The sequence below is a fragment of the Vicugna pacos genome, chromosome 4, assembly GCF_048564905.1.
Source record: "Vicugna pacos chromosome 4, VicPac4, whole genome shotgun sequence".
NCBI lineage: Eukaryota > Metazoa > Chordata > Mammalia > Artiodactyla > Camelidae > Vicugna > Vicugna pacos.
Window position 1 is genome coordinate 66,172,227 of NC_132990.1, and position 21,700 is coordinate 66,193,926.

Sequence of the window (21,700 nt, forward strand, 5' to 3'; positions counted from 1 at the left end):
AAGAGGAAGCCACATATAAAGCCAAGAGGATGTTATTAGCTGACAAAACACCAACAGAGTAAGAAATCTAGACCTTTATTCTTCTGTTCCCCTAAATCCAGCATCTCAAGCCTGCATCTTTCCCAGGCCCAGGGACTTCAGGTGTGCGCGTGTTCTGTGGAGTAATCAGTGAGCACCCACACTTGGTTTAGGCCTGTTCACACACAGCAATGGCCAGAAACAATGTCAAGGATCTAAATTTTAAGCTAAGTAGGTAACTATGGTTCTTGGGTGGGTTTAGGGGTAGCCCATTAAGTCAATAATCGTATTTTTGGAATTCCGAGATTCTTCTCTTTTGAAAGAAAAAAATGTCTCATATTTCTCATCCTTGGGCTTTTTCTCTGTTTCCTACACACCCCATATTCATTTCCCCTTGTCTTCCTGCTGGTCATCATGCCCGGAGCACATTTCCCACATCACTCTCTGATTATTTACCAGTCTTCAAGGTTCACAGAAAGTTCATCTTGCATAGATGAAACCATTGCCAAGACCACAATCACTAGAGGGCCAACTTTCAAACTAGGGTTTGAATATTTCACCCAGCATCACAGGCATTTGCAACTGATCGTGATTTCGTGAATCATCCACTCCCAGTGCACAATGTCACACAATGTGCAAAGGAGACATGCCCATGTTCATATTGAACACGTAGAAGACTTACGGCCTGAATTCATGGCTTCCCGACTGCAGGTTAGGATTCTTTCCTCCACCGTGCTTCCTCGCTCTCCTATTCTAATTGGCCCAGAAGTGCTAGAGTTTGCCCTTCTCCCCTGACCTCAAGACCAAGACTACAGCTCTAGAGATTTCTGCGTTCTCCAACTGAAGTCCACAATATTGTTTGCGTGCTTATAAAGCAGAATAAAAAATCGCTCTGGGGATCCAGAAATGAATCTTATGGAAGTCCTGGCCTCATGGAGCTTCCAGTTAGGTGAGAAGGACGTACAAGAATGCACTCTAATTCCAAATGGTTGACAACTAAAGAGGGATAAGTGTACAGAGCTGTGGAAACATCAAAGAGGGTGATGGCGTGGAGTGGGGAGAGGCTAAGAAGGTTTCAAAAAGGGACTTGGCCAAATTTTGGGCTGAGTCCTTTTTGGACGAGTAGGATTCCAATCAGCCCAACACCGCTCAGACTTGCTCAAGAAAGAGTTGCTCCTTGAATGTCCCTGCTTGTTGCCAGATGTGTGGATATGTTTGCGTAGGATCGGTTTATCAATAGCATCGCAAAACAACACTGCCTACACCTGATGTAAGGGACTGAAAGCACTGTGCCTGTGAATCCCAATGAACGGGGTTTGACTCCCAGTCCCACCACTCACTGACTCTGACTTCAGACAAGTGATTTCGCTTAGCTGGAGCTCAGTTACCTCATTTATAAAGCAGAGAAGACAAACAGGACCTAGCTCTGATGGTTCTTCTAAGGCTTAAATGAGATCCTGCACACAGAGAACTAAGCACCACTCCCAGCGCACAGTAAGTACTCAAAAAAAATTAACTATTCACTCTCCTTGTCATTGCTAATCTCGTATGCGATGTAATACAAATTAATTAATTCATTAGTTGAGTAATTAATTACAAATGAAAGCGTGAGTAACACCCTTGGCCCAGACACTCTTCCATCCAGCAAGGTCCATGCCAGTGCAGGACCCCCCGAAAAGCACTCAAGGAATGAAAGGCAAGGGTCAGCTGAGCCCAGATCTTACCTGTATATTTTATATCGGGTTGTAAATCCCTGACGGTGTCTTTCCACAAAGGAAAGGTAGCTCCTGGAGTGGTGGAAAGGCCCCCTGTCTGAAATAAGCCAATCAAATTCCTTGGAGACATGTTGGTCTGTCCCAGCGGGTTCCTGGTGGGAGGGATGCACTGAGAGACGGCCCCATACAAACAGGAAGTAGAGGAGCTCAACAAACCTCCAGTTCATGCTTTTCTGCCGGCCTTTTTCCTCTCATTCTTGCTCCATTCTGTGGAGTCCTGGGGAGAAAAGAATTTAAAAAAAAAGAGAGAGAGAGAGAGAGAGAGAGAAAGAAAGAGGAAGCAAAAGAGGGAGAGAAAAAAAGGGGAGGGGAAGCAAAAAAAAAAGGAAGAGAGAGAAAGACAAAGGGAAATTTTTAAAATGCTGCTAACACAAGCCTTCCTCATAACACCTTCCATCAGTAGGGTGGGGCAGGGTTTACAAAAGTCAGCACAGTTTCTGGTTAAGAGCAGGGCATCTATGCGTCCCCGGGCTCCTTTGTTGCCCACGTGTTGTGTGAACGTGTGTGAACGTGTACAGACTGCTTCACCTCTTAGGGATGCAAAATAGAGGACGGTCGTAAGTGCCTTTATCTTGGCACTTGGTACATCATCGATATTCAAGGCACCCGTGTTGAAAGAATGAGTGAAATGAACGGATGCAGAAACAGTGTCATACAGCCAGGAAGGAACCTGGAGACAGAACTCCAGCGTCCGCCCTCTGCTATCTTCACAAACAACCCGAATCTCGTAAAAGGGACTCAGTTAATGAGAATTCCTCTCTTTCCTCTTCTCACACAGACACCGACCCACTGAGCACACGCATTGTGTTTGCACTATCAGGGGGCTGCACAAAGTCTTAGGGCAAGCAGATCGCTAGATATAAGCAGAGAAGTGGGGACGCAGCCAAACAGCAGGAATTGGGCAAAAAAGGGGGCACAGGCCAAATACAGGAGACCACACATCATGTAAACACCTGGGCTCCCTGGGCAAACAAAGAAAAGCAGGAACCTCTGGGCTGATAAGCAGCCACACATTTTGGAGTGACAAGCGGCCTGGAGGCCAACAAAGAAAGGTGGGAAAAGGCAGGACTCTCCAGTGTCTGAATGTAACCTTTTGCTCATAATGCCCTCATTTCAATAAAATTAGCCTTGCAGATTAGAAGTACCCACCGTGCACCGAGGCCATGACACTTCCCATCCAGACTAAATAAGGACAAAAATCCCTCCTCCCTTTGGGAAGGTGGAGATGGGATGAAAATCAGGGAACAGGACCCCAAACCCCTCCCTCTCTGGTGAATATTCCACCATTTATTTTTACACTCTGTGTAACTAACTTGCCAGAGAAACTCAGGGCAGCCGCTCACCTGAGCCTGCTCGCTCTCCCCTTGAGTGTGTACTGTCCATCCCTTAATAAATCCTCACTTTACTTTCTTAACCTCTCTGTCTCGCCTCTGAATTCTTTCTGCGACAAGACAGGAACCTCATCACCGTGATCATGACTCTCTGGTTGGACACCTTACAGATGAAGAGTTTGTGGAACTCTTTAGCATCCCTTTCTGCAGTGGTAAGTGGGATGGCCCCTTTACCCCAAGGAAAATGTAACTGGAGGATCCACCTCTCAGTGCCTCTGAACCTCAAGGTTCCCTCGTGTCCAGAAGGGGAACGAAAGGCCCAGGAACCAGGTGGGGTCTTGCCCACCTCTTTTTTGAGTGGCAGCACAGCACAGGGCTGCCATGTTGGAGAAATGCTTAAGACGAAGGGAGAGCTTACGTAGGGCTCTCGTGGGAAGGAAGGAAGGAAGGAAGAGGAACCACAGGCCATGCCTAGCCTTTGGAAAATGGGCAAGTTCCTTTTTATCATCACATCCTCCTCCTCCTGACTGGTTTAACACTGTGCTGTCTGAGCCTTCCCCCACCCCCTTATTCCTGAAGAGCTGATCTTACTCTGCACTGAAAGGCAGGTTGGAATACAGGTCCCATCCGTTATAAACAGTAGCATTTCAGGCAAGGGATTTCACTTCTCTGAGTCTCAGCTTCCTGGTCCCTAAAACGTGGTCAGCAGCAGCACCTACACCCAGAACTAGTGTGCGAACGAAACGATGTATTTCACCCCGTTTATGTAAAGGGTCCCACGTGGTGCCTAACATTTTCAGGAAGTGCTCAATAGTCGGCATCCATGATGACGGGGATACAGACCGTGACAAATGCTGATACCGATGGCGGCCACCTATTCCCTGCTGGGGGTGTCTTTGCTCATATTGCCCCCACTGCCCCGCCAAGTCCTGTTTATCCCTCAGTAGCAAGTTGAAGTCAGGTCCTCAAAGGTCATTTCCTTTCTCTCTTCCTCTCAAGAAGTGTTAGTTGCTTCTTTCTCTGGGCTCTAATCGCTCCCTTATAGAACTGAACGTTAGCACTCACTATCCTCTATTACATTTATTTGTTTCCGTGTCCGCCTTGTTCATTGGGCTGTGAGCCCTTAACTGGCAAGAACCTTTAAAAGACAGTTTCTACTCGTGGCTGTGGCTGTGTGACTCTGGGCAGTCATACCGTCTCTCTAGAGCTCAGATTTTTATGGCCACCATTTTAAAACATGGTGAGGACAAAACTATTCTATCAAATGTAAAAACCATACAGAAACACGAAGAAACAAGACACCTTCTTTGTCTACTTTTCCAGCTGAAAATGGGAAGAAAGTAAAGCTAAGCAAGAGAAAATCAAAGAGAGAGAGACAGGAATTTCCAACCCAATGGGCTATTTCCCTCTGCGGTCCAATTGCATCGTTTTATCCCGATTAGCTCCAGAAATCTACTTGGCAATGCAAGCCCCAGCTGTCGGGGGCAAAGGAGAGAGGCCCGGGAGCAGAAGAGTGGGCTGGCAGAGCTGGGGCCTGAAGTTTCGTTCAGAGCCTGAAACAAAGCCGAACATGTTGAGTGCGGAACTGCAACAGCTCCAGCTGCCAAAACTGTCTGCCGGAGCCCACCTGAGTGGCAAGCGGGGGGCGGAGGCGATTGTTCAGAGATCCCGGCGGGGAGCGACAACGCAGGGAAATCACAGCGTGTCACCCGCACAGCCCTTCCGCACGGCTTCTGCTGTGAGTGGGTGCGGGGTGGGGGCCTTTGCGAGAGTGCGTGGCTGTTAGACTGTTTGCAAGGGAATAGATTCAGAACACTATCACTTTCAAAAGTGAATCGAGGCCATACATGGAACAGCAGCGCGTGTGTGTGTGTGCGCGCACGTGTGCGTGTGTAAGAGCGTGAGACCTCAGCCGGAGTCTGAGAATTAGCTGAAATTTGAAAGATCTAACCCAAGGCTTCCCCGCTGGCAGCCATCTTGCCCCCTAAGGGACATCTCTGATTATCACAACCGAGGGGGCGCCCCTGGCATCCGGTGGGTACCGCATCCAGTGCACGGGAGAGCCCCCTCCCCCACAACAAAGGCTACTGGACTCAAAATGTCAGGGATGCAAAAGTTAAATTCTGCTCTAATCTAACTCTTTTCTTACAAGATCATGAACTGAGTGGCCGACTGGGTCAGACCCCTGTCTTCTGGCTCCTGGTTTCCATGCCGCCATGTTGCCTCCGCGGGGCAGCGAGTGTACGTCGCTGCGTCTGAGGCTTCTTTGTAGCTGAGGCCTAAGACACAGCCTGCATCTCAGATGAGCGCTTCGTGGAAGAAACCTTAGAAAATCATGATAATCCACAGAAGGCTGAAAATGAAAGTGAAAGTTTCCAAGGGGTGTATTTTAACAGAAGTGGATATTTTGTTGGGCAAAACCAAGGACTCGTATGTATGTTACCTAAACGTTGTCCTATTGTGACCGACACTGCGGCTCCCATTCCGTAAACAAGCTCATATTTAGCACCAACTGTACTAGAGGTTCAGGTTAACAGAAGGGTCACATGATTGATATTTACAGAGCATCTATTGTGTCCTTGGATCTAAAAGTGTCTGTTTTCTTGGTAGCAGCCAAGACACTCAGCACAGACCAGATGTTAACAGGTTTCTTCCTTGAGGTGGACACAGCTCTCTTATTTAATACGTGAGCCCCTTGGGACTTGGAGACACTAAATAACTTTCCCAAGCTCACAAGGCCTAAATATTAGATTCAGGAATCCAACCCACATAATATCTCATTACAAGGTGCGTATGGTTTGCACTTACATCCGCACCCTCACCCCATCCAGCTTAAATTACATCCTGCCCTCTAGAGATTCAAAATATGGTGGGGGAGTACACCCAGGCATGAGTAATTCTAATATGAAATATGCCATTGTAAATACTAGAGCTAAAGAGAAGAGGCCAGTGGAAGAAGAGAGGCCAGAGGTAATGTTCTTCAACCGAGAGATCCAGAAACGATTCTATGAAACAGGTGGTACTGGAGCAGGGCTTTAAATAGCTCGTGAGGTCTTAGTACACAGAGGTGAGGAAATGGGAATTCCGGAAGAGCAGGTAGCATCAAACAAGTCTCGGGCTGGGAGAGGGCAGAGTGATGGGGGGTGTGCCCAGGGCAGCACAAAGGTGGCAGGGACTTGAGTGAGAATTTAGGACCCACGAAGGACCATCCATCGCCCGTTACCTCTCTCTGAACTCATCAAACAAGAGCTGTGTGTTTCATTTCTGTACTAAGGGCCATACGCTAAGGGCAGAGCATTGCAGATGTTCAATACTTTCATCCATCTACACCGTTAGCTGGAAATTATATAGTGAACAGGGCGATTATCTATTGGGTTGGGAGGCGTAAACACGCGAGCAGTGACTGACTGTATGTGTGATGGTGAGGATTTCTCTAAAGAAAAGCAAAGCCGGTAAGAGGGGATTGAGGGTGAGGCTGCCGCTTCACGCACAAGGGGTTCAGGAAGAGCTTCTCTGGTGAAGTTGTCTTTGAGCAGAGACTAGAAGAGAGTGAAAGGCTGAGCATTGCAGAGCCTCAGGGAAAAAGAAACATCAGTAGAAGGGAAGGAAGAGTGAGACCGGATTGCATTTGGATGTAGTCAGAGCCCGAGCTGGACTTCAATCTCCTGCAGGGAGCTTGCAGTTTGGTTAGGATGCAGGTCAGTCTGAGGAAGGAAACCCGCATTAATTGAGCATTTACTACGTGCCAGAAACTGCACGTGTGGCTTTACACATGTGACCTCGTGAGAGGTGACAGTCCCCATTTTATACTTGGAGGGGAGGGGAAACCGAGGTCCAGAAGGGATAAGTAACTACTCCAACACCACAAAGCTAGTAAACGTCAGAGCTGGAACTGGAGGTTACGCTGCCCAAGTTAGGAGCCACTGACTACGGGCAGTTACCAAGAACTCAGAATGTGGCTCGTCCAAGTGAAGACGTGCTGTAAGCATAAACTACCCGAGATCTCAAAGACTCAGAGTAACAGAATGTCATCTCACTGATATTTTATATTGGTCACATGTAGAAATATTATTATTTGGTATGTACTGGAGTAAATAAACTATATTATTAAAATTCATTTCACCTCTTTCTTTTTAATTGTTTTACTGTGGCTGCTACACCTCTGCGATCACGTGTGCGGATGGTAGCCTGCTTCACTGGGCAGCGCAGGGCTGGAATGAGCCTTTTCTGCTCTGTGACACCGCCCGGGAAGGTCACTCATCCATCTTTTTGTTCTTACTAACATTTGGAGAACCCAGTCCACTCCCCCGAAGACTGTTTGGTTGAGTGCTCGCCTCCCCCCTTCAAAATCAACAAACAAACAGACAATAAATATGTTACAAATGAAAGTTCCCATGCTCACGGCCATGCCTCTCCAACCTCACAGCCCAGAGACAGCCCTGGAGATCCACCACCATGCATTTCAGAGCTGCTGTTTTTCCAGAGGTCACAAAGGGAACTTCCTGCCACTGGGTTTTAGAGCCCATGAAAGAGAGGCTAGTTCTATTTCCTAGCCCTGTCCTTGACCCCACTGTGACCTCCCATGAGTCACGGGCTCACGGCTACAGTGAGATGCCCTGGTCAGCGTGGAGGAGCACGCACGGATAGCACGAGGGGCCCGCAGCTACCCGCGCTATAGATAAGCCTGCAGTGTCATTCAGGGAAAGGGTTCAGCCCACACAGAGCACATTCTCTAATTGTTGCCATTGTAAATTATTTACATCCGAGGAGCACAGGAAGGCAAAAGAGAGGAGAGAGACTGGCCTTCCGGCAGCAGTTGTCACCAAGCGCCTCCTCTGGGGCCAGAGGGTGGAAGGGAATGCCTCCTCCATCCCCCACCCTCGGGGGCCCTGAGGCTGCTCACCGCATCTGAGGTCACCCACAGTGCCTGCCTCCTGGGTCTGGACCCACCTGATAAGCTCATCCAGGCTTCAACTCCTCAGCCTGGATCCCCAGGTAACACATCATCCAGACAGGAGATCCCAAGCTGCACAGCCGGGTGACTTTGAGCGCGTGAATAAGCCCCTTTACCTCGGGTTCCTCACTTGTAAATCGGGCAGTAACAGGAGGCTGAGTACCTCTTCCAGTACTCAGGGGTTCAGATAAGGGTACACAGGCGTTTAAATACAATTATTTTAGTCTCCATTTAAGAGTCCCTCTTAAATTCAGACAGGGATCAAACGGGACTTTAAACACAATTATTTTAGTCTCGCTTTAAGTCAAAGACCAAGACAATAGCTATTCTATTCAAAAGAGGGGCGCATGACCGCTGAACAAGGCTTAACAAAAAAGGCAGCCACAAGGCACTTTTTGAGATTCTTTAGCCTCTCACCCACAGGATGACAGAAAGAGTGAGCCGGGAGTTCGACGGAGAGATGACGGCGTGCTGTGAATCCTCCTGTCCGCTCCCACACAACTCAAGGCGGGAGTCAGGATAGAAGCCCCGCATCTCAAGCTTCCACAAGACCACACAAAGAACGAGCTAAATGTCCCCCGGAGCTTGGGGGGATATGGCAGATTGGGTGTCTGACTCACACTGCAGAAATCTAAAAAAAGAATTCTAAAGAGGGAATTCTAAAGGGGGCTGAAACCTGGCGGCAGAGTAGAAGCTGCAGACTGGAAAGCAAATGCTAAGCGCATGTGCAAAAGGAATGCTCCCCTGTGGGTTGGAGGCGGGCCACACGCAAGAGAAAGGTTGCCCTAGATCCCAAACTGGGGGGAAAGGGGACGCCAGCAAGAGAATCTGGAATTGTCCTGACATGGATCACTGGTCCAGGGAATGAGTGGTCAGCCAGCAGCCGAAAAGACATGCATCTTCCTTCATCAAAGAATCACAAGGGAGAGATCTCAGGGATGAAGGGAAGCCCCAAAGATGCCCCCCTCCAAAAATGTTGCAAGTTTTGAAAAGTTAGCACCAAATGCCTGCCAAGCCCACAGAGAACTGAGGCTAAGTTGTCAAAAAAGTGGAAGCCAAGGAAGACTCTTTTACCTTCTTATCTCTGCATCCTTGACCAAACTCGACCCCCCAAAGAAGTCAAAGTCAAGGTCAGGAAGATGGAGGCGACAGGACAAAATCGTAAGCTGAGGAAACACAGGAGAAGCTGGAGGAAAAGTGAAGTTTCCACTTTAAATATTTTTTTGATTTATTTGCTGTAACACGCTGGACACTTTAATTACAGAACTGAGACTACATGTGAGATGGAAAGGTGAACAGAGAAAATGTTGAACGTAATTGGGAAAAATCATGGACTCTTGCCTTAACTTTCATCCAACTGTCAAGGGAAACCTCATAAAAGTAAATTTAAACGGAGTGAGACAAGAATTAAGTTTTTTTGTTTGTGTTTTTTCCCCTGACTTTACTCTGAATCCTGTTTAGACAGAGAAAAGATTTGTGAGCAAAAAATACTGCAAACCACATTAGTAAACAAAGAAAGCTGAAGCCATCAAGTCATCAGCGGCTGCCGCCACCCCCCAGTGAAGACAAGCCTGCAGCCCGGCCTCTGCAGCCACTCACGATGTGCCCTCTGAGGGGACTCAGAGTAAGAAAGGACAGGATGCTGGCCCTAGATGGCGAGGTGCTTGTCAAAGGAGTGAATTCAATGAGCCCAAATGTTTGCTTCCTCCCATATATAGAAAAGCGCTAAATTCTTTAACTTGAGATGTCTGGTTTTCTTCAGTTAACAAGTAATCTTTTAAGGTTCCAACTACCTGGTCTTTGTTGTAAAACTCCTATACATCCTGGCTCCTCCCCCACCTCTTCGGAGCAGTCCCCCAGAGCGCTCTGGAAGGCTGACATCCTGGGCTCGAAGGGGTTCGAGTCCTCAGAAACGTCCACCAAATAAAACAGAACTCTCAATTTTTAGGTTGTGCGTTTATTTCAGTCGACAGATTTCATGTATTAAAACACTTTACTCCCTTCCTCAGCTCAACGTAAGAGTCCAATGAACTCCAATTAGAATTTGCTAACCGGGACACACAAGCAGGAAAGAATATCAGAGTTTACAGTGATGTATTTATTACCCACTTTCAACACTCAGCCCGAGTATCAGTCACAAGTCAGCAATGATACTAGAGTGAAGAGTGGGAGCCCTCCACAGCACAAAGAAGCTGGCTTCCATCTTTCCTTCCTCGTCCGTATATATGACCTTAGAGATGTGGAGTTTCGAATTATGTCATCTGATTTTAAGTAAACGAACTTTCACAAAATAAGCCAGTGGCTCAGAAAGAACCTGTGCATGACGCTATTGATAATAATTCAGACCAGGGTGAACAAGAAAAGGGTGGAGGACCAACCCCATTGCAATGCCAAACCAAAACAGTAAGGATCTAATCGTATTTTTCAAGGATTGGCCAAAACAATTCAAGATGATCAAGCTCTTCTGCTTCATCAAAATACGGATTTGCATATACAATGGTCAATGCTGATCCTCGCTCGAAGTGAACAGTGAGCCCTGGGGAGCTGTGATATGAACTAGTGAAGGGAATATGCATAAATAATCTAGATACATACATTCATAGGGAGAAATGCAGTCAAAAAATTGCACTGGGTATCATCTGTGTGGTCACAAAAAAAGCCTGGAAACCACTGGAATGAGTGTTCATTATAACGTGTATATTTTATGATTTTCAACCACATAATAATATCTCTAGGAAATCCCATGGGCTTTTCAGAATCAAAGTATCCCAGAAGACAGCCATCATCACTCTCTCAAATTTCCTCTTCTCAAGGCCTTCCACGTTCAAGTGAAGCACAGTCTCCCAAATCATGGCCGTAAGAAGACTGAAATTTCTCCTAAATTCCTCCTCCACCCTATTCAGCCATCTCCCTCACCACCACCGTCTCCACATCCTGTCAGTTGACTTTGTTTTCAGATTCGTCCACGTCTTCTGACAACTTTATCCTACTCCTGTCTTCTGTGTAAGCCTCAGTGTGTCCCTGTAATTCTCCTCCCTTTCCTGTTATATACTTTACTCCATAAACCCATCCTCCTCTGGTACCTGTCACTTAAATGTGGCTCTCTCACGTGGACTATCACAGTCATCTTCCTATGGGTCTTACTGGTCCACGTATCTCCGGCACTTCCATCCTAAGCACCATTCTAGTTGTTAGAGTGATTTTTCTAGGTACACGTATGACCATGACACGCCCCTAATTAAACAGATTCAATTGCCCTGCCTTTTAGTCTCTCATTCAACATCTCTGAGCTGGATCACCTGTGTGTTCAGTTTTTCTACTTAACAGTTCCACATCCCACCCTGAAGTCTCCCTGTTCACTAAATTCTCTCCCCAACTGCACTGATGGGGAGACACAATAAAAGTCATGTTTCACTGTCTTTGCTTATTCTGTTTGCTCTTCTTACAATGTCCATTCCCATCACCCACCTTTACAATAGGCTATTCATGCTTCACGCTAAATTTTAAATGCATTAGTAAGGGTGAGTACAAGAATACTGTGCACCTGCTAGACGCTGGACACTATGCTGGACTATTTCACATGCTCAATGGCATTAAATCCACAGAACCATCCTATGAGATAAACAGCATTATTTCTATTTTGGAGATGATAAAATGGAGATTCTTCTAAAAAATAATGTTATTTTTGTGATGTCAAATTATTTAAAAATGGCAGAACTGAATTTCAACCTAAGGTAATTCTTTTTTTTTTTTTTTTGAAGTTTGCATAGACTTTATTTTTTAATTGAAGAATAGTTGATTTACAACCTAAGGCAATTCTAAGTTCTGTGACTCAGTGCTTTCATGTACTAAGCTAAAAACTCACATTGTCCTGTCGTAGTTTTCCTGTTTAGACAATCACGAACAATCACAAGTTTACTGTAAATATGTTAACGAGGAGAATGGCTAAGTCGAATTGCGGTAGGAAACTTTTGGAAATTCTGAACCTCAGGAAGACCATGACAAGCTGAAAGAAAAGGGAAATGTGTGGAATACTTGCTTTGTGATTTGGGGGGATCCTAAATACTGCAATTTTGGGGGGTAATTAACAATGTAAGTTACGTAGAGCATGCTTTTCTTCATAAATATTTCATTTGGAGACGCATTTGGAAATGGGGAGATCTAAATTCAGGGAAGCTGACTTTTAAGCGTTCCTTCAAAGTTGTCAGCAGTCTCCGCAGGAGCTCTTCCAAAAAGGAAAGTGAAATTAACATTTTGGAATGTCTTTTCTAAGCCAGTTTGGTAAAATTCAACAAATATAACTTGAGTCTCGAATATTTTAATTAGCTCTCACCGTCCAGAGTCAGAGGTGGACGCAGAAACAGGAAATTTAAATACAATGTAACAGGGCAAAAACAGGGTACGCTCAGTGTTCTGTGGGGTGTGGAGCCCCTCCGCCCCCATGTGTACCTGGGACTGGAACCAATCATGTGAAAGGCACAAAATTCAGTATTTTTTGAGTGAGTGAACAAAATAAGAGCTAGGATTGGTCCTGTGGGACCACAGTGAGCCAATAAAGGCTTTTAAACAGAGGAGTTCTATGTTAGAGTTTCATGTTCAACGGGGTAGTCGGTAGATTTAAGAAGGGACAAGGGTAACACTGAGGAGGCTATTGTAATAGTCTAGGCTAGATATGGTCTCAACAAGATATCAGAGAGATAGTAAAAAAAAAAAAAGTGAGAGGCAAAATTTGCAAGATTCGGTGGCTATCTGGCTGTGTGGAGCGAAGAAAGGTACCTACCCGTGGTGACTCCTAAGTCGGGTTTGATGATTGGGTTGATGATGTCATTCATGGTAATAAACAACACTGAAAAATTAATGGATTTCAAATGAATAATGACAAGTTTCTTCTTGGATGTGTAGAGTTTGAGGCTCCTGTTGAACCTTTAAATCAGAATTCTCAGTAGGTTACAGAACTCTTCAGTACAAATCCAAGAGAGACCAGGACTAAAGGTGGAGATCTGTGAATCAACATGAACTAGCGGTAGCTAGAGCTCTGGCAGTGGATGGGAACAGCCAGCGAACACGGCTGAGACAAGAGCAATGGAAACAAATATGCAGCCAGGCTCATATCTAGGCAGACTGAAGAGGGAAGAAGCCCATGAAGCTGAGTGAGAAGGGACTGTAAGACGGAGAGGAGGAGAATCATGAGAGAACAGTGTCAAAGCCAGAGGAGCAGAAATAATGAAAAGTCCCAAGTTTCAAAAGCCACAGAGAGGTCCAACATAAGGACTTAAAATGCCTATCGAACTTGATAATGCAAAGGTGGTTGACAGTTTCCATTGCCTTGATGGAGACCGCAGATTCACTGAAGGAGATTAAAGCCTGAACAGGACATGAATAAACGGAGGCATAGACTGCAGAGCATTTGGCAAAGAAGGAAAGATCAAAAAAGCAGTCGTCAACGCTTCTCCTTTCACTCCGCCAAGGAGGGAAGCAAAACAGTCAATGGAAGGATAAGGATATTAATAAACTCAGAGGACAGATACAGAATTAAAGAAGAAAAGAAAGATATGGGAGAGAAAGGAAATTGACTCAAAGAACAGCATGGGGTCTGGGACTGGGGTGGAATGCTAAACTCTGCACCTGCTGCTGGGAATCAAAAAAGAAAAAAAGTGTCCACAGCTTCAGGAAGCCATATGTTGGTGAGGGAGATAAATGTGTATACCCCAAATTGCAGATCAGTGGATTGAGTTTTATCAGACACCAACACGAAGTGTTGTTGGAACAAAGGGAGGGGAAAAGTGACTCAAACACAGTCAGTTCAAGAAGATTTCTCAGGGGTGCTGAGATTTTGCTTGGTTTCCAATGGCTCAAGATTTTCCAGCTGAACGGAGGAAAAAAAACTTAACAGAAGAAGGCATTCAGATAGTGGGACTTTGGTAAGCAAAAGGCATGGAATCATCCAGACCCGCCTATTGTGTGCAAATCACTAAACTAGATGCTGCATGGGATACAGAGATGAGCAAGAAAAGCCTGCTCTCCCTACAGAGATATACTGCAGATTCTGGAGTTAGAAAGAAATGCCAAAGATGGGAACTGGCCCCACACAGGTGTTCAAAATATAATTGTTCAATAAATAAACAGTGTTCTGCTGAGTTAATGGCTCTGAATTCTTCCCTGTGGCTGATCTATTCTTCATACTCAGTGAAGCAAATAAATAAAACACTTAAGTTTCCACCTGAACCTAAATTTCAGCATTTACTCATCAAAAGCTCTGACCCTTGGCTTAATGTTTCCAACAGGTCACTAATGAAAGCAGATGAAAGGTTCCTGGTAGATCCATTTGGATAGAAGCTCCCGGGGCTCTGCTAGTTCTTGTGCGATGGCTCTATTCCTTTACACAGTGCTTTTAAAAGCATGAACTAAAAGGACTGTCACAACTGTTGTTCATCCATGACAATCCTGGAACCCAAAGAAGGAGGTAGGGGACACACGTGCGAGGGTTTAAGCAGGTACTGGCTTGACAATCACAGATTTTAAAAAGCATGGTCAGTTTGGAGACTGCAACTACCCCCTCTGACCCCCGCTCCCTTAAGGCGCTCCTCATTCCAACCTTGCATTCCAGCAAGACGTCATGCGGCAAAGGGATGGAGGTCCCGTTTGATCTCAGAGCCACTTTTAACATCCACAGGGCAGACACTTATACCTCCCATTCCAGAAATGAGAAATGGACACTCCACAAGGTTAACACCAGGACATCATTTTAATAAAACGTACGTAGTTCACTTAGCCCTCAAAACAAACCTCTGATAAAGTATGATTATTACTCCCATCTAAGAGGAGAGGAAACAGAGGCCAGGAAGATTCAGTCATTTACCCAGGGTTTCAAAGCTAGTGTGTTATTTAAAAAAATTTTTTTTAATGTTTCCTTTTTTATTTTTTTAACTCTAATCCAGTGTGAGTTTGGTTCTCTCCTGCTACCAGCGTACAGAGTCCTACCAGATAATAGCAATGTCTCAACCCAAGATACATTTTTAATAAATGCTCCAGGTGAATATCATGCACATTGAACTGTAAGATCCACCGTCCTGGCAGGGCAGGGAGATGGGTCAGGTCCTCTGAGGCCACTGCTTAACTCTGGGAAATGCCTCCCTGCTATTGGAATGTCAAGGCTCACCTCGGGCTAGAATCAGGATCCTTCCTATTGACCTTCAAATCCCAAATTAAAAAAAATATATTGCACTACCTGATTTTTAAGGGCCCAACTAGTCCCATCCGTGTGATTTCAAGAAAGCTTCATTACCTTTCTGAGCATCTGTTTTCCTCTCTGCGTTTCTATATTTAGGAAATCCGGATTTAATCATTCTAGCCACCATTTTTGAGTCCTTCCTATAATGATGATTGTGATGAAACTGATTTATAAACAACTAGGGTATGACAGGAGCTGTGTCAAGAACTTTGCAAACATTAGTTCAGTTGACATCCACAATACCAATGGGTAGCTTACTTCGATGGCCCCAAGTCACCCCGCCCTCTAATCAGGTACTTCCTCGTGGAGCTTTCCAGCTCTTCTACTAAAGGAATGGAGTCTGTCCCTACTTCCTTGAATTTGGGCTCATCGTCGAAGTTCCTTTGGTCATGAGGCATGAGGCAGAAGTGATGCTGTGCTAGCTCTAAGCCTGTATCTCAAGAGACCCTGTAGGTTTCTGCTTAACCTCCTGTACTTCTGCTGTTGCCACAAAATGGATGTGACAGTGGTTTCAGAAGGAGGATGCAAGACACGGGGGAACAGACCGTCCAGCTCAGGTGCCTCAGCCAAGCCAAGCTTAGAGCAGAGCCCCAGCTGAACCGCGGGAAGAAGATGAGCCCAGCCTCGGTCAGTGAGGGTGGGTAGATCCGGGGGCCCCTAGCTGACCTGCAGACGCATGAGCTTAGTGATAACTGCCACTGGTTCAAAGCCACTGAATTGGTAATGTTGGGGGGGGGGAAGATGGGGGAGGGTAGCTAACAGACACACTAGGTAACGTTACTATTCATTCCCATTTTGTAGATAAGGAAACTAAGGGTCAGGAAAGAGCTGTAGCTTGCTCAAAGTCACATCACGGATGTCAGAGCTGAGACGTGATCCTGGTGTCTCTAAGGTCTGGGCCCTTAGCCCCACACTGCACGGTCAGCTACTGTGCTGGGGAATCTGGTCCCCAAGCCAGATGTCTTGAAGCTCCTGTAGTCTGTGAAGAACAAGCAACCTTGGCTTTTAAAATGCACTTTCCCTTTCAGACTTCTTCATAAATTCTGAAGGTGGAATTCCAGAAGCTGGAGTCTTAAAAAAAAAAAACACCCAGAAGACTTGAATGTGTTTATATGGATGATAGGCCCATACTGGGCAGAAGAGAGGCGGGAGGTCCTAAAAGAGGGGACACCGGGCATTCAGTGAGGCTCCTTCCGTCTCACAGGCGGTGAATGTGCAGAGTAGCCCGATCCATCTGTGCATAAGAAAGGAGGCTTGCAGGTTTTAAGCCAGAAAGGAACAAGGTATTTCATTAGGAGCTTGAGGAAAGAAGGGGAGGAAAAAAATGCATCTTTTGGATGAAAGGATCCTTAATCTTCAAAACACAAACTATTTTTCCATACCAAAGCCCCTTCCAGCGTAGGAAGTCTGCTGAGGCCTCAAGTCAGGCAACCAGCTTGTGTTTTGCAGATTAAGGAGACTTCGACCCAAAGGATCCATTTTTGTGAAACTCTAAAGGAGACGCCTGGTCTATTTCTAGCTGGCACACCCCCCTGGCAGAGGCAGCTTTAAATGCGGTCCCAGAAGAAGGATGCTCCCCTGCTGGCTCTGGGGCGGAGCACACAGTAGGCAGATGGATGAAGAAGAGAGATCCTAAAAGAGATCTTTTGCCCCAAAATATCTACCTGTTTCCTTGTCGGGGTGCCCCACATGCTCATTATAGAATAAACACGACTTTGAAATGTTGAAAGCTCTTGTTCAAGGAAGAAGGCTAGTAATAGCAGGCAGCAAGACTGGGTCTATATCGAGCACTGGAGAACTGAGGGGGGCACATGACCTCGTCCGAGCCCCCCAGCAACACTCTGTCCTCTGCAGGATGGGGAGCAGAGCCCTCGCTTCACAGGCAAGAAAGCTGAGTTCCAGAGAGTTGAAGTAATGGTCCTAAGGTTACCCAAACCGATGCCCTGTTCCCTCCTAGGTCCAACCCCAGTCCCAGAACAATCAGCACAGATAAAGCCGGAAGCAGGCTTATTTATGGAGGATAAATTAGAAGATGCTGTGAGGTTCGACTGACACTGGACTAGGCTGAGTCAGGATGCCTAAATTCTAGCCCCATTCCTACCACCACTCCAGGGGCAAGGCGGGGTAACTGACATCCTCACGTCTCTGCAATCTGGTCTCTGCACCTACAGAATCAGGACGATTGGCTTAGGTGTTTTCTTAGATTTCTTCCAAATTTAACATTATCTTGGGCTATGATTTTTGCACCTGTGAAATGAAAAAGAAACTTACACAGAGAGAGAGAGAAAGAAGAAGAAAAGAGGGGAAGGGAGGGGGGAAGAGAGGGATAGAGGCGGGGAAGAAATGAGGGAGAAAAGGAAGTAAAAGAGGGAAAGAGGGAGAGAGGGAAGGAAGGAAAAAGAGAAAGAGAAAGAGAAACCATGTTCAACTCTGGTTTGCCTTGGATGAGGGGAAATTATGCCAGGCAAGAGGGATGGAGTCTGAGGAAGTGAATGGATTTGATTTGTCTAAGCCTTAGGAAAGCAAATATTACTGAAACGTTGGCTGACCGCCACCGACTTCCAAACAGAAAATGGCTTTCAGATACACTGTGGGTGCTCAGCAGGGTCTGTTAGAGTGAGTGATGGGGTGACGTGAGCTGCCGGGGAGCAGGGAGAAAATGATAACCTTCTCCTGACAGAGACCCCCAGAAACAGCCAGCCCAGGAGGAGTAGAGAAGCCTCCAGCTGGGCATCCCCAAAAGGCTCAGATAATTTACACAAAACCCAGAAGGGCCCCTGGGAATGGTTAACCTAAGGCTGTTGGAGCCACGTCACACTGCGGGATGCCGTGAGGGCTGGCCAGGGCAGAAGCACTGGTTTGGGAGCCAGGATGTCTGGGCTCCCATCCTGACCTGGCCTCATACATCCTGTGACCTGGGTCAAGTCTCATCCCGACCATGGACCTCAGTTTGCCCATGTGGAAAACAGATGGGGGTTTTAAATGATCCCTCAGGGCCTTTCCCACGCAGACACTCTGGGACACACTAGGATCAAACATCAGTGACTTTCACTCATTCCACAGGTCCTTCCTGGGCACTTTCCGTGCGCCAGCGACGGGCTAGAGAGCCAGTCACTGGCACTCCTACACCTAAAATCAGCTTTCCGTGGGATTATCAACACTCTCCTAAGGTGGGCAGGGACCCAACTGTGCCTTCCGAGCCAGCCTTCTGGTTCCAGAAAGTGCAGAACCTTAACATTGTGTGGTTTGATGTACATCTTACTCCTGACAATCCATAGGGAAGAGAAAGAGTCTTCCTTAAGAACCACTAAGATCTCACGCAGTCAGAAAGCTCTTCACGGAGTCTCACCTGGGCACTGCCTGCTCTCCAGGGAGGCGGTTCTTACTAAGGCTGACACATGGGTAAAAGTCTCCTGGATGGCAGGTCAGCATGTCTCCCTGGCATCACACGTCATGTATAGGTTGAAAATAAAACATCAGAAATGCCCTCCTGACGCTCTGAACTATTTTAGGTTGAATGGTCCTTAAAGAGAATCAAGTCCAGCTGCTTCATTTTATAAAAAAGGAAACCAAGGCTTGCCCAAGGTCCCAGGGCTGGTGGGCTGGTTAATGGCAGAAACCAAGAATAAAGATGAAGCCTTCATGTCTCCTTCTAGAAACGCTTTTTACTACTCCAGACATCCTCTCCTATTCCTACAGGCAGCGATGGTTTTGGTAAGGTTTTGTTTTGTTTTGTTTTAGAATAAGGACCAGTGAACTTCCCCAATCCAGTTCCTCATTACTCTGAGAGCAATCATCCTGTAACGTGTGCGAGGGATGGAGACATTTGAGCCTCTGGGGAACACACCGGAGAGGTAGGTGATGGAGAGGGTGGGCTCTGAGGTGTGGGAGCAAAACACAGGAGAGGGCATGCGTGCTGTGCCAGGAAGCAGAGGGAAGGAGAATGCCGCAGTCAAATGCAGAGGTGGAAACAAAGCAGTTGTATTGATTTGAAAAGGCAGCTCACCGGGGTTGATGCTGCCAGCCTGGCTCTTCCTGGTCTGCCTTCCTCCAGGCAGGTCTGTGAAGGTACACGCCCACCCTCGGAGGTTCAGAACCATCTACTCTGTATGCAGGGAGTGAATTGCAGGGAGTCAGGACCAGATGGGATGTGTTCCTTTGACAAGATGAGGAAGAGAGAGGGAGAGAGAATACGAGAAGGAAAAAGATGGATCCTTCCTCTCAGATGAAGGTAGTATAAAAGAAACCAGGTGAAAAAGTCTAAAAGGATAGGTCCCTGATTCTGTGGAAATGGAACAGGCAGCTTTCTCTTTAGAAGAAGGACTATGAGGATTGAAAGAGAAGGGTCCAAACTCTTCCTCATCACGATAGATGGATCTGTTCCTAAGCAGTTTCCATCCTCTCTCATCTGAACCACTGGACCAGCCTCCTAATTCATCTCCTGAACACAAGCCTTCTCTTCTAAAGCCTCGCAGGAAATAGATGCTCAATAAATGTGTGCCGAGCAAATAAACACCCTCTAACATTGATTTCTTCATAACAATGATGATGAATTTTTACTTCTTCAGGGAATGTGAATTCAAATGCCTACAGAGTCCAGGCACACACGTGAGGGAAAGGAGTGGTCAGTACAGGGATACTGAACTTGAGAAACAAGAAGTAACTGCCCAGATACGTTTAAGAAGGGAGCAAAGTGACAAATCGTAGGCACATGACCCAGTCAAGGACAGCAGACTGCTTCTGTGTAGAAATGATATCTCTGGGCTGCCAGGTCACCTGATTTCCCAGAAGTCAGAAGGAAATCCAGATTTGTCTATGAAACCTCTCCATTTTTAAGCACTGACAATGACCCTTCCCCTACCCCTGAACTGGGAGGGTCAAATACAACGCATCCATGTGCCAACAGGTGCATTTGTTTGTGAGCTTGGGCTACAGGATCAAGTCCAATATCTTAATTAAACACGCAAGCCTCTCCCTTAACTAGATCTAATCTAATTCCCTAACCTTGCTTTTGCTTTCTATATAACAGTATAGATCCTGTAATCACGGTAAGTCTGATTTCCTAACACTTTGGGAAATGCACTGCTTCTTTATCAGTGGAGAACATTTTCTCTGTCTGTACTGTCCCACCTAAGCCCTGCCTCCTCCAGGAAGTCTTTCCTGACTGCATCAGCCCTTCTCAAATCCTAAAGCTTGAAGGGGATATAATTAATCTCTGGCCTTTAAAATATATGCTGCTAACCTTGGTTACTTAACAGAATCCTGCAGTGGAAAGAGTGTTGGGAACCTAGGAGACCTGGGTTCTAGTCCTGGCTGTCACTCCACCTTACTAAGTGGCCTTGGGCAAGTTAACTCCTCTTGCCGAGACTCAACTTCCATCATTTTTGAAATGAGGATACTGGCTTGAGGTAGCAGTTTTGAAAGTGGGCTCAAAGGTGGCCATGATGCAGGGGGGGATGTTGGGGTTCAGGAGGCTCTCCAGGACAATCTTGTTGCTGACTTGAAAATACCAACTTCTAAGGCTCTGACTCGTTTCTGGCATTTGGGTTGTAGGTACCTTTTTTTTTTTTTTTTTGCCTCTGCAATTAGACGGGGCTTCTCTTGAAATCAGCTAAGCTTCACTGATCATTTATTATGTGCCAGGCACTGTGCTAAATGCATTTCTTATATTTTTCTCTCTCATCTCCTGTTAGTTCCTAACTATGTTATGTGTAAACAGTGGAAGACACCAGGAGAAAAACACCAGCTGGGAAGCGACTGTCCCTTCACACACCGCCACTGGCTGGGCCACCTTATCTGGCAGTCACTTCCTGTTTCCGGAGTTCAATGTCCTCCTCATAAATGGAAAAGACTGGACTAGAAAGAAGGAATCTTTCACCTTAAAATAGGAGGAGAGGGAGGAAAGAACGCAGGCAAGAAGGAAGGAAGGGAAGGAAAGAGAAAGAGAGAGGAAGGGAGAAAGAGAAAGGGAAGGGAAGGAAGAAAAAATTTGGAAGGAAAGGGAAAATGAGGCACTAAATGAATGGGACAGATAAAGAAAACTTAAATTTCTTTTTCTATCTGAACAGCAGCTCCTACTAACCTTGTTTTCCTCTAGCTCAGGAATACAAAACTTTTTCTTTAAAGGGCCAGATAGTAAATATTTTAGTTTATGGGCCATATTGTCCATGTTTCAATGACTCAACTTTGCCATTGTGGCATGAAAGCAGTCATAGACAATTAAAAAAAAAAAAGAGTGGGGGGGCATGGCTATGTGCCAATAAAACTTTATTGGCAAAAACAGGTCATGGGCCAGATTTGGACCCTCCCCAAGTGCCCTTGTGCTCCAGAAAGGATTCATCTCTCCAAGTCACATTCTCAGGAACAGCCTCAGCTTTTCCAACCAGAAGAG

General features: G+C 46.2%; 1 protein-coding gene across 1 annotated transcript in view; it reads right to left on the reverse strand.

Moving 5' to 3' along the window:
- BRINP1 (BMP/retinoic acid inducible neural specific 1) overlaps positions 1-21,700 on the reverse strand; it is a 158,863-nt gene that overhangs the window by 110,041 nt on the left and 27,122 nt on the right. Inside the window, exon 2 of the mRNA XM_072960010.1 lies at positions 1,743-2,010. Coding sequence (XP_072816111.1) covers positions 1,743-1,960 — 218 coding nt within the window. The 5' untranslated portion in view covers positions 1,961-2,010. The remainder of the gene's footprint in view (positions 1-1,742; positions 2,011-21,700) is intronic.